General features: G+C 53.1%; 1 protein-coding gene across 1 annotated transcript in view; it reads right to left on the minus strand.

Annotated features, from left to right (window-relative positions):
- Positions 1 to 2,117: 2,117 nt before the first annotated feature.
- The window catches only part of HS3ST4 (heparan sulfate-glucosamine 3-sulfotransferase 4), a 65,510-nt gene continuing 54,255 nt past the window's right edge, over positions 2,118 to 13,372 (minus strand). Inside the window, exon 2 of the mRNA XM_075718749.1 lies at positions 2,118 to 2,754. Within this exon, the coding sequence (XP_075574864.1) occupies positions 2,118 to 2,754 (637 nt within the window). The remainder of the gene's footprint in view (positions 2,755 to 13,372) is intronic.

The following is a 13,372-nucleotide window of genomic DNA, read 5'->3' on the forward strand; positions in this document are numbered from 1 at the left end:
TGCTGGGAACGGGGAAAAATTTCTGGATATCCCTTTGGTGAGGAGCCTGGACAGTGGACCTTGGTAAGACCCTCGTCCTCCAACTGAATCCATCGAGCAGCTTGCACCAAATTGTGTAACAACGGTTTTCACGTAGGAGCTGATCTGACATTTTAATAACGTGGGAAACACTGTAAAATTATTCCTATTATGTACTTCCAATTTTCATGTACTAATTTTGGGATTTGTGGGTCTGTGAAAAACTGTATTGTCAGGAACTGTTTTTAGATCTAATCAGGCTAATAGGAACTGACGTGACGTTAGCAGGGACCTTGCGGTGCCCCTCCAGCATGGCCCATGGTGTCAATTTTCCAAATGGCTTCAACTCTTTTTTTCATCCAATCCAAGGCACCAGCACCACTTCATGGTGTAATGAACCACAGGACAGGCCATGAAACTCAAAGCAGGTTCAGCTTGTTACCCAACGTAACAGCAATTTCATTTGGTTAGCTGGATCAGTAGGGATTTCTTGCCACCTTAATCAAAACTGAGTCTTGGTCCTCCCACTGCGATTCCACACTGCATCTCTGCTGCTTTCCAACGGCCAGCAACCCAGCACCCAACAGGCGACGGGGGACTCACACAGCCACGCTCCGCCCGGGAAGCATCCTTACCACTCATTAAAACAAAGTAAGTGGCCAGCAATATCTGAATGCCCTTAGAAATCACCCCTGCGAAGGGAACATTTCAGCAACGGTAGCTCTGCATTTTTCCTTTTGTTCCTTCTGTTACTGTTTTTCCTCTCAGTAATGGAGATAGAAACAGTGCAGCAATGTCAAAGTGCTGCTGTCCTGCTCTCCACTGGTTCCAGCATGCAGCTCTCATCACATTGCCAGAGGATCCAGTTGGGATATGGGTTTATTCTACAGTTTCTACCAGGGTTTGCAAATTTGGTTGACTTGGTCATTTCCACTAGCAAGCACACATTTTTTTTTTTTGCACAGAGCAGTGCTCACCCTGGGAATTAATTGCTTTTTTGTAATTCTGAAGTAAAGATGAAAGCTGCTTCCCCATTTTGCAAACCTGTCTGTCAACAGCAAGCAGCAGAGCTCTCATTTTCAAGGTGCAAATGAAGGGCAGTGCCAAGGGCCCCAATGGTCAGCCCTACCCAGACCCTAGGCTGGGGCTGTCGCCCATGCCTCCCCGCTGCAGTCAACCCCTCGGTTCGCACCAGGAACACCTGGCTCCAAGCCGTGGAGCGGGGCAGCATGGCCGTGCCAGGAGGTGCTGCATGAGCACGCGCGGCCCCGCACCGCGCCTCGGCAGCCCGGACGGGTGGCGAGAGCCCGGCTCGCTCTCAGCAGCTGCCTGGGAACAGTCCTCAGTACGGCTTCCAGGAGGAGCTGGGGGTCCAGGGAGGCCCTGGTTCTGGTCTCACCGAGCATCCCAGCAAAGCAGGAACGACTCTCTTCCAACAGTGGCATTATATCCATCTGTCGGAGGAGAATCGGGCCCGGGTGTTTTGTGGCACTTGGTAAATACTAGTTTTAGTGCAACAAGTAATTGAAACGTCTGGTGCAAATGAAGTTTCTGTACATAGTTCCTTTGCAACATAACTGGCTTTATTCCTTCCACACACAAATACCAGTGTGCCTGTGAATGCACGTGGCCTGAATTTACCAGATCTGATGCTGCTGTTTGGGCAAAACTAAAAGCCGGGCAGGAGAAATCAAATCTATGGGTTTGTCCCCGTGCTGCTGGGTTTTGTGAATCACCTTCCTGCTCAGCTAGCTGTGGCAGGAGGTGCTGCTCCTGCCTGCCTGGCTGCGAGGGGGACACCAGCAGCGAAATGTCGACACGGAGCATCCCATCACCCCGAGGAGCCCGCTCCCTCCACCGCCTCCTCCTCCCACCTGCCCCCCGATCCCTCAGCGTCACGGGGGGCAGCCCAAGTGCAACCCGAGGTGACGTGCCACTAAGGTGTCAGAGCTGGAGACGCAGGGCGGCTTTGGCTGCAACCCTGACAGCGCAAGAGTCTTGCGCTCGCAAGGCTGAGCCTCTAGCCCCGAGCGAGTTTTGGGTCTCTAGCGATGATTCGCATCTCAAAAGAAAAGAGCTTTTTTCCTGATTTCATGGTTCTACTTATCACTTTCTTCCTGCTCCCACTGGAAATCCTGGCCCGTCATTTGGTAAAACATGACATTGAAGGGTTTGTAAAACTTCCGCAGTCTGTGGATGACATCTGGGTCTATTTTGGGGTGAGTTCGACCCTTGGATTTGCCCAAGCACCGGGGAGCACTGCTGTCCTCTGGCTTCTTTAGACAGGGGAACCCCTTCGTTTTATTAAAATAAAAATGTTTCTCTGTCACAATCCTCTTGAGGCCTAAGAAGTCCTGGACCTTGGCCATTTCCCCGGCCGGGTCAGTGATGAGCCTCTCACCACTGACAAAAAGGATTTGGGAGAGGGGAAAGTACTGGAGCCAGTTCTCCAAGTGCAGGGCGTAGATCCCGATGCGGATCGCGCTCCAGGAGGCATCGATCAGCCCCAGGGTCCGGTTCTTGAAGGCCAGCACCTCGAAGGTGGGGATCTCCGGCTTCTTGGAGAGCGTCTGCGTGTAGTCCGAGATGGCCCGGGTGACCGGGTTCCTCACCACCACGATCAGCTTCGTGTCCTTGGCCATGCAGTGAATGCGCCTGGGGGCCTCGTTGGTCACGAAGTAGCTGGGGGTCTTCTCCATGGTGATCTGGCCGTCCAGCGTCTTGGGCATCACATTCCTGCGCAGAAGCAGAGGAGGGGTGGTTAGCAAGGGGCCAGGCACAGGCGCACACCTCGGTGTCCCTCCTGCCCCGTGCAGATTTTGGCGGGACGTTTCGGGAGGGGGGGATGCTGTCACACCTGTGGGCCCCGGGGACCAAAGCACTTCTGGCTTTGTTTCTTCTCGGACCCTGGACATGGTGGGCACCTGAAGTGTTAAACCAGCCTTGGTAACACATTATACAGTCAATTCGCCATAGGCATATGTAGACAAAAGTTAATTGACAATAAACCTGTACAATACCTGTCTGTTCAGCAAGCCATCTGCTTCCATTTGCTCAATTAAGCCTATTCACTTCAGAGCCTTGTACCAGAGTGGTGCAGTTAGGATTACACAAGACCTTTTTGTTATGATGACATGCTTTTAAATGTCTCAGCTAATAAAACTTAATACAGAATAAGATCCCTTGCTTCTAGTACAATAATTAAATTTATTTACTATCTTGTGTGTGAGAAAGAATGACTTTTCTTTTATCTCTAATTCACATGCTCTGTCAATAATTAATTGCTGCTGGGTTTTGAGCTTCCTGTGCAAGCACTTTTATTAGCCAAAAGGAATTTGCCTACTGGATAAATTAGCATGTAGCAAGACTTTCCTGGATAGCATATTACCATACTGTAAAATGAAACTGCAGAGAGATAGCATTTATATCTAAGAAAATGAAGAGGTAAACGCTTGTCCCAGCTGCCCCCAGTTACAGATTATCAGCCAGAAGGCACTAAATGATGTCCCCTACAAGCGCGTTACAGCCTCTTTCACACCTCCTCAGCCCCTGGGTGCTGGAGAGGCTGGGGAGCAGTGCCACGAGCACCTGCACGCGCCGTGGCCACGGCCGCGGGCAGCCCCAGCCCTGCCGCTGTGCCCTCCGCCCCGCTGGGCTCCGCTCCGGCACGCGCTAGGTCGTCCACAACAGAGATGCCCAGGTGGGAAACTGGCTGGACCCCAAAAGCTGTGAAACACCCTGCCTCGCGCGCCGGCAGTGGCCCACGCCGCGCAGAGGAAGCCGTGCCTGCCAGAGCTCTCCTGCACAAGGCTTTCCGAGCCCGCAGTGTACCCGTTCAAAGGTTTTACAGGCACAGTACCCACTGCTGCTTAAGCGTGCTGTAACAATAGTTTTATCTTAAGCCTTTCAAATACTCAGTGCCTAGCCACAGCAACACGAAGCGTAGTTTGTTTAACCTGTTGTTGGCTAATTTGCCAACACTGAAGACGCGGTGCCTGATGGTGCTGCTGCCCGGGAGGCACGAGGAGTAGTGTCGCTGCTCCCGGGAAGCACTTGCAGCACTGGCCAAGTCTCCTGCAGCAGACACAGCGGATGGGGATGCTCAGGGTCTTGCAGGATTATCCCTTCATGTTGCAACTATATTTAGTACAAACATATGGTGAGGAAACAATGTGAATAGGCTGGAAATGGTTCTCTAAGAGCACCTTGGGCACTGGCAACCGCAGTGATGCTGACGTCAAACCGCTGAGCCCCAGGAAACAGCCATTTCAGGAATTACGCAGCTGAAGTCTGCAAGCAGAAGTGGCTGTCAGGCAAGGCCCAGCTAGATTTGCCTGTCAGTGTTGCCTCGTATTTGTCACTGCTAAATGCATCGGCTTGCTTTAAACCTCCCCATAATTTCTGTATTTATTGCTGGTGTAATCCATTCAACGGGGCTTGTTTTGCCAAGGTGCTGCTGGAGGAGGTGCTGGGTCTCCTGCTGAGGCAAGAGCGAAGGTGGGTTTGGTGCTGCCACAGGGCTGCTCATGCCTTCAGCGTTTTTGGGTGAAGAGGCCAGCAGGGTCCTGTGGCTCCCCCTCTCCTGCAGTCAGCATCTTTCCTGTTGAAAAATCTCTGAGTCCTGGCAATGGGGGTTTGTAGGGGAGCGGGGCTGCAGGACTCCAGCTCACCCGTTTCAGGGCCAGCACGCCGGTGGCCATGCCCTGCCAGGGAGCTCGTCCCTCCAGCGTCGTGTCCCACCAGAGCTGCCTTTCCAACACGGCAGGGTGGGCAGTCCCGGCTGCTGCCCAGAGGGCTTCGGTGATGCAGTGATGTGCAAGGAGCAAGGATTAGTCAGAATGATGCATCTTGAGGTATTTTATCTTAAGAACATCCTGAACAAATGAGGGATGCAAGCACTTGGGGACTGCAGATGCTGCAGAATTACAGACTGCCTCTCCTGGGGGGGACCCAGCACCCAGATTTAACAGCCCTGTAGGAAGGAAGCATCTTTTATGGCTATCCACATCACAGCAAGGCCCACAGCGTGATCAGGGATTGAGTCCCCAGGAGCCCACTGCTGTACAAATAGGGTGCCCTTCAGCTGAGCATGAGGTTGTGTAAGGGAGTGGTGCGAGAAAGTGCACAGAAAATGAGGCCGGGAGGTTGAGCACGTGGGCTGGCAGCACTTGCCCCGAGGAGGACTGGAGCAGAAGTGCTCCCTGCTGCTTTCCAAAAGCATGTGATGGATAGCAGAGCAAAGCTGATGGCCGGAGCGGGGTTTCCCCTCCCCAGCACTGCACAGCACCCATGCTCCAGCTTGCCACCGCGGCTGGGGGCAGCAGCCAGCTGGGCACAGGCACCATGGCTGCAGGGAGCAGTGGCTGGTGACCGACCCCGCGAGGGCATCCTGCCAAACTCCCGGAGCTGCACCAGGGCTCACCTGACTTCTCAGTCTCTGCGTGACTCTGACCGGTGTTCGTACTCCCATGGAAATGACATGCACTCAGCAGCACGTCTCTGAGACCGACTGGCCAAAGATAACCCTCAATTTCAGGATGTGACCCACTGCAGAAATCTCCCCGCTGCACAGTCCCACTCCCTGGCTTTGGCGGGCACTGCCTTTGCATGCACAGCGAGCTTGCAGCGCCCCAGTCCTTTCTGCGTTGCCCACAAAATACAAGCGTGGCTGTGTAAAATTTCCTGTTTGATTTTTTTTTTTAAATATTGCTTAACAAACTTGGAACTGAAATGCTAAAATTTCTGCATGGAAATTAGGTCTTGGTCTTGATGTGACAGCAGTGAAAGGAAGGAGGAGAGCTGAGGGGCTGGAGTGGAGGAGGGCTGGCGGCTGCTGGGGACAGCCACAGGCAGCACCGCTCTGCGCGGCAGCCCTCGCAGCCTGGGTGCGAATTGCCAGCGGTGGAGGAAGGGGAGTGATCCACCTCCAGCAAGGATGAGGGCCGGGATCACGGGGTGTCTGTTCCCCACAGCAGCACCAGACACCCCGGGCCCAGCCTTGCAGGTGCGACTCACTGGTGGGACCCAGCCCTGAGCCCGCGCCAGCAGCCAGCATGGCAAGCTAAACTGTCTTGTAAAAGCTGTTTAGAGAAATGGCACTGAAGAGCAGGCCAGCAAGGGCCTCTGAACAGTGACTCCATTTCCCTGCTACCAGGATCTCCCTTCAGATCAGGCATTTCGCTCTGAACACACTCAGCTACAGGGGCTCAGTCACTCCCCGCCGTCGCCGCCCTCTGCTGCGCGCGCTCGCTTGCCCGGAGAGGCTCGAGCAGCAGTGATATTGCTGACCGCGGTTCTCCCCCTGACGTCCGACCTAGCCCCAACCTGGCAGAGTGCTCGCAGCGTTGCCGTCTCCCTGCTGCTGCTGCATCATCCATCACCCACCCCGGTGCCAGGAGGCAACGGCACTCTTGCTGTGCTGGCTGAGGTTTAGCCATTGCCGTCGTCTGCGTGTTGCAACCTGCTCCTCCAGCAAGCATGGCTCGGGCGCGGTGCTGCATCGATCTCACCAGGGTCCAGGCTCCAGCCCTTGGGGCAGCATCTGGCGCTGGAAACCGCTTTGGCAGTGGCTGGAGGTTTCCAGCCCTGTTGGGATGAGCACTGCACACAGACTGAGCCACGATCCCTCCCCAAAGAGCTTCCAGAAGAAGAGCGGGAGCCTGGGAGGAGGAGCAGCAGCCAAGCTGCAGGAGCCAGCACCTGTGGCTGTCCTTGGGGCTGTGCGATCGGCCTCGGAGAACACGCAGACGAGTGAGGCAAAGAACCGAGAGCAGGGAATAAAGGCGCTTCCAATCCAGTGACTTTGCCCAGGGCGCTCCCAGAACAGGTTTCTATTGAACCATTAATTACCAAAATCAATGTGTTACTCTTCTGTTCCTTGCTCCACAAAATAGTTATTTTATCATCAGTTATAGCTAGTAATTTGTATGCAGTTCCTTTTTAACAGATTCTACCACAAGCTAGCTGCAGACCATGTTTTCACCCTGCTGCTTGCTGTCCTGTGCTAACACCCAGAGCAGCGGAGCTGCCAGCCCCAGGGACAGAGGTACCGCAGCCGGGGTGGTGGCTGGGACTTTTCTTGCTAGGTTGCCTGTCTTTGACACCGGTCAGTAATGGGAGCCCCCGAGGAAGGACAGAGAATCCCTCAACCAGCTATGGGATTACTCTGCCCCTGCTCTTTTCCTCCTGGTTCCTATCCATGAAAATTTAATGAAGTCCTGAAGTAGAAAGTTTTAATATAGCTTCTCAATCTCTGTAGTCAGTGGCAACTCTAGATATGGTTAACATGCACAGAGGTGTCCAGTCCCTCCTGTGTCTTGCTAAATTCTGTACTCAAAGACATCAAGCAGCAATGGGGTCCATGGACTCGTCCCTCAGTGCTCCTCGGGCAGTGTTTCTCCTTCGTGCTGGCTCTGTATTCACAGCTATCCTGCTCTGCAAGGATGGGAGAATGGAGCTCTCCGCCTTCTCCCTTTATCCCAACCTTTGTTTTACACCATGGTAAAGCTTGAAAGGGCTGGACCAGCTCCAACACTCCCTTTGCAAGCTCTCCACAGGAATACTGAAGGTCTCGGTTAATGGCAGTTTCTCCCAAAGCACCCCTTCCAGGCCAGGGGCACGTTTGATCCTGAGCTGATAATGGGGCTGAAGCTCTGCGGAGGCTGACATGGGACCGTTGCTGCTGCTGCTACTGCTGGGAGCTTGGATCAGTGCTTTGAGACAAGAGGGTCAAACGGGACCAACGGGATTGCAGTGAACCTGGAGCACGTGGCGCTACAGGGAACCAGAAGAGGTGGCTCTGATTTTTGAGTGAAGCGGGCATCAGCTGAGACAGCAGCAGCCTGGCTAACAGGAGAAGGAGCAGCATGTAACAGTCCTTCTACCTTGCAAATGCTGCTGGACTGCCAGGCAAGTGCAAAACACCATCACCTGGTGGCGTTCAACTACCCTGACACCCGCAGAGCAGCACCGCACGCTGGCTTGTGCTGTCTCGCACAGGACAAGCTGTTTTCCTATGCGATTGTCTGAGCAGAAGGAGGGACCAGCACAGGCAGAATTGGTTGGTGCATGCTCCTCTGACTCAGACACCCTGGCAACATGCAGCAGGCTGTCAAATGTCAAAATGTGGCAATTATGAGATGCTAAAAGCTCTGCTGGACTACGAGCCATGGACTCAGACAACAGGGCTCGAGGGGAGCGTTGCTGGCCTCTGCGCTGACCCTCTGCATTGCCTGGGCAGAGCTGGGACCCCCCTGAGCACATCTGCTCTGCAGCAAAGAGCGCTGGGGGCGGAGGGCTCAGGCAGCCCCAGCGGAGCCCCGGGTGCCTGAACACCACTCACTGCTACTTAGCACCTCGGCTGCAGCGTGAACTGGTCTAGCCACAGCCACCAGCTCATTGGTTTTTTGTAATAAATCTTTGTATCTGGTCTCTCTCCTAGCTGACAAGATCCTGTTCTGCCAATAAGCGTCTATGGACTCCAACGAGAAGCTCAGAGCAAATGGGGGCTGACTGGGCCCCTGTGCCCTGTGTCGATGCTCTGGCTGTGCAATCGGACCAGAGGGTCTAACCGATGGCATTTGTGCTGCCTTTGCTCCTGCTCCCCCTGACCAGCATCTCCCCAGCACTGCGAGCCGTCTGCAGCCCCTGGGACATTTGGGCAGATTCCCAAAGACCCGGTGCTTGCACAAGACTTCACTTGCTTTGTATTATGGGTTGTGTCCATGATTTGTGGGGTTTTAGATGACAATGCTTTAAGAGATGAAAACTAATCAGAATTCAGAGGAAGTACTGCTGCTCTCCTTCACCCACGCTGCCGCTCCTGCCCGCCCCACCACTGGCAGGGCTGGGTGACAGCCCTCTCCTCCCAGGCACCGCCACGCCGTGGCAATAGCCCCTTCGCGGACAGTTTTGTAAACCAGGATTTTGGTCCCCTCTGCTCTAGGGTCAGGGCAGGATGATTGCCTTGCCTTTAATATTATACTTAGTTAGCTTTTACTTTAAATTATGGTTTCAATAAGCTGTTGCAAAAAAAAACCCCAAACATCTAAGCCTTTTCTCTGTGGTGGGGATGCTTCAGAAAAATACACTGGAAGCAAGTTGTAGTGGCTGATGTTCAAGTATAAAACAAACACACCAGGGGTTTATAAAAGAAGCACGAATAAACTATTAATTACAACAGCCCCTTAGATGATGTTATCACAATAAACAGGAGCCAAGAAATTGCAGAGCTAATAATCTGAAGTGTTGCCACGTTTAAGGACTGTGTTTAATTCCATGCACAATAAAGACAAATGGATAGATAGGTTGGCACTGAGGAGAGACAGCAGGGAAGTAGCGATCAAGGAAAAGAGGAGGAAAAGCAGATTCAGCTTTTGCTGTACAGTTTTAAGGATAACATTGGGAGCGGCAGTGTGTCCTCGAGACACCCCTGGCCCTGCAGAGCACCAGAACTACTGCAGCTCTGGGATGCACACGCAGAAATGCTCTTTCCCAAACTCTGCCTTGTTTCAGAGTTACTTTCTAGGTGCTGCCTTTCCTGGGCAGGCATACAGACCGCCTTGCTGAGCTCCCATGGTGCAAACGCAACTGTGAAGGAGGCTCTAACCCGTCAGCCCCGAGAGGCAGCGCGTCTTGCACACGTCCTGCTGCACGCAATAGCTGTTGCCAAGCCTGCAGCAGAGAACAACACACGGCACTGCTGGCTCCTGTTGCTGAGAATAACAAGGGTGTTAAACCTGGAGCAGCCGAGCCTCTGGCACGGCAGGAATACTCCTCAGAGCAGTTAACCTTCACAGAGCTGGTGCCACGTGCTCTGCCCTCATTGCGCGCGTACCGACAGAACGCTAACCAGCTCCACGTGCTCGGGCAGGATGCGACGCTCCGGATTGCTCCCTCGGATGGCAGCTGCACAGCTTTTTGCCACGCTGGGCCGGGACTTTGCTCCTGGAAAGGACTGCCTAGCCTCTTGGACACATTTTGGCTTTTCTTGCAGCATTTGTTTCCCTTTCGATGCCAGGCTGGTTGACAAAGCGGCACTGCCGTGCTGCTGACCACCTCCGCAGAGCAGCCCAGGAGATGAAGTGCTGGAGCAGCACACGTGTCCTCTTGGCTCTGCCACTGGTCTCTACTCGCCTCCCGCCCCGCCTCTGCCCTCATTGCTACCCACCTGCAAAAGAGGGGCAATGACAACAAGCCACTTCCTGCGGGAAGGAGCTCCACTGCCATATGGCACGAATGACTCCTCTCAGCCACAGGGATGGGCATCATTTCTTCACACTTGTTGGTAGCACCATCCCTGCGCCGTGCAATATCAAAATGAAACTTTTATTGCCATTCCTGGGCTTGGATCCAGGAACTACCTGGTCCTCACAGCAGATGATCACGTATGTGTTACTGGGTGCTTGCTTGGGCTTTTGTTATTTCTCTCCTTTCCTACACATTCCCCAGCACTGTGGCCCAGAGGCTAAGGATGGCCAGGCTGCTCTGCGTGCCCGCTGGCACCCCACCGCTCCTGCAGCTCCCCAGTCAGACACGGGACTTGCTGCCATCGCTTCTTTGAGGTTTTTTTCCCCTCTGTGCATAAAAATGCCCCCCAGCTGCTGTGCAGCAATGGGCAGGACATCTGGCTCCCGGTCTCCTCCAGTTTGTGGCACAGGCCAGCTCTAAGCCCTCATTGGGAAAATGTGCTGTAATAATTGTTCTTAACTGCTGGCTTCAGACAAGCTCTTTATTTTCAAAGGATACATTTTATAAATTTGTGAATTTGCATGTTGCCAAAATCCCCTTGTGGTTTATTTAAATCCAGATTATCTTGTTTATTCCTTCAGTCACAGCTGTCATTTATCTCTGTGTAGGCAGCTTGTTCACGATGTTGCAGGTTTCCTGCAGTCCCACTCAAAAGGAGTCTTTGTTAGCTGTATTTTCACGTTCTCAACAAGAGAAAAAAGTTCACAGCAACTCCCAGGGCTTGGAGAACCACAGAGAAGGACATGGATTTGCACGCTTGCTATCCGAAAGAGGCGATGGCCAGGTGCTGCAACAGTGTCACCTGCCCGCGGAGCTCATCGCTGCTGCTCCTCAGTGCGGAGCAAACATCTGCTTTTGTCTTCTGAAAAGACAAACATGAAGTCATTTTCCTTTTTATTATTAACACATTCTGGTATAATTGCTTGAGCTGTCAACTGTGACCTGCCAGTAATTCAGCAGGCGTGGGACTTTCAAGAGGAGAACGGCATTGCAACTGAAGGCTGCAATACGCATTAAAAGCAGAACCTATTTGCTGTAAGCCCCCAAGTCAAATCTCTTGTTGAATTTGTTCAAACATAAATTTACAGCTGAATTTACATAGGTTTAATGTTTTATAATCTTTTTGGTCTGTGAATCTATATTCAAGACTGAGTGCATTAGCTTAGAAATATTGTGCTTAACGCTGAAAATAATTTTAATCTCTCCGCAGTCCAATCCTTTGCACATCACTAAACCTCAGAATCCAATCCCTTCTAATAAGAGACACAAAACTTGCATCTGTCGCTGCCTAATAGATTCATACTGCTCTAATTCACATGGCTTGCACATGTCTGTTAAAAAACATTAAATGCAAATTGTAAAGCACTTTCAGAAAAGCGGGTGCCAGTTCAGACTGGGGCTACAGCAAAACTAATCTCCCCCGGGAGACTCACTGAAACACTTTCTCTGTTGGAAGCTAGTACGACTGTGCCAGCTGTGGGAGAAGGGGGTGAGCCATCCCTCCCTGTGACTCCAGCTCTGCTCTTGCAGGACTCGATGCCCAAAATTAAGGACTGGCTGGTTTCACTCTCCAAGACAAGCAGCTTTCCTTTGTCCCAGGTTTGCAAAGCCATTTGGTGTCCATGCAAAACACTCACGAGGGGCAGTTTGAGATCGCAAGGACACTTCCTTGCCCCGTGCCAACCACCTTCCCTGCCACGTCCCTGCCAAGCTTCTCCGGGGCCGTGCAGGACTCGGGAGCCCAGGACACTACCAGCCGGGGCAGGGGTCAGCCCCGGCTCCCACTGCAGCCAGGGGCGTAAGGAGCAGGGCTGGGAGCATCTCGCTGCCCCGCAGCAGGGCCAGCCGTGCCCGCTCCGTGCCCTCCCCGCCGGGGCCCCTGGCGCCGTCCCTCCCGCAGCAGTGTCAGCCAGGATGGAGAATGGCCCTGTGTTGCCATACCAACGCAGGTGCTAACTCGGTGTTGACTAACTGCGAGCTGATCTGATCAGAGAATGGCAGCATCGAGTTGCTACGGTAACCAAAATGCCAAATTGGAAATTGTGTCAATAGCAAAGTTACCCAAGAGGAGGCAAGCGTGCGCAGCGGGGCACGGGGCCTGAGGCTGCCCGGCAGCCCCAGCGGGCGGCTGCCTCCGCTCCTGGGCTGATGAAACTGCTCAGGACACCGCAGAGGCTCAGCTGCGTCCCGGGTGCCAGCCCCAGCACCTCCATTCCACAGGGCATGGCTCCCCGGCTCCCTCCTTCCCTCTCCTGCTCCTCTGCTTTCCTCGCAGACACGGCCAGAGGGGTCTGTGCCTCTCATTGCAACAATCCCCAAAGGACAGGGCTCCCCTCTGGCAACAGTGCAGGCAACCAGGGCTCCCAGGCACCGCCGGCACTGGCTGGGCAAGTGCCTGGAGGAAGGATGCTGCCCGTGAGCATCATTCCAGCTGCTCTCCCAGACACTGAGGAAAATGCCTTTGGAGTACAGTCTATTTCTAATGCAATTTTTCATCATCTTGCCCAGTCTAGAGTCCAACAATGGCAATAAAAGGGATTCTGTGTCTCCACAAAATGCAAAATCTTTAACGGCTCATTGGCATGTGTTTAAGTTGGCCTGGATAAGAAGTTACTCCTGAGAGCCCGCTATTGATTCTGTCAGGGATTCAGAGGTTTTATAGGCATCGCTCAGGATCTCTTTAGTACTTGTACCTTCTTAATGGCTCTCATCACCAATAGAACTGAAAACATCCCCCTGCGTACTGGGAAGCGGCAGAATCCGTGCCAGGAGACAGTGCCACGCTGCTGCTGCAGCCCTCCCCGGCAGCCCTGGGGAGAGAACCCTTCTGTGGTTCCTCCAGTGCATTTCAGGAGGTAGAGATACCAGGGCTAGGGAAAGAGGTGGGTGAACTTCACCCAGGAAGGCTCCTCTCCTCCTACCACTATGCAACAAAATCAGTGGGCAGCTGGCTGAGTAGCAGACAAAAATATAAATATGGTCTGATTTCACTGGGACCATCTGGCTCATGCATGATAGGCGGGTAAGAATGCTATAATCATGGAGCAGAGAACTAAGCTGATCCATTAAAGTCTTTTAGCAGAAGCAACTATGGAACCTGTATTAA

The sequence above is a fragment of the Pelecanus crispus genome, chromosome 11, assembly GCF_030463565.1.
Source record: "Pelecanus crispus isolate bPelCri1 chromosome 11, bPelCri1.pri, whole genome shotgun sequence".
Lineage (NCBI taxonomy): Eukaryota > Metazoa > Chordata > Aves > Pelecaniformes > Pelecanidae > Pelecanus > Pelecanus crispus.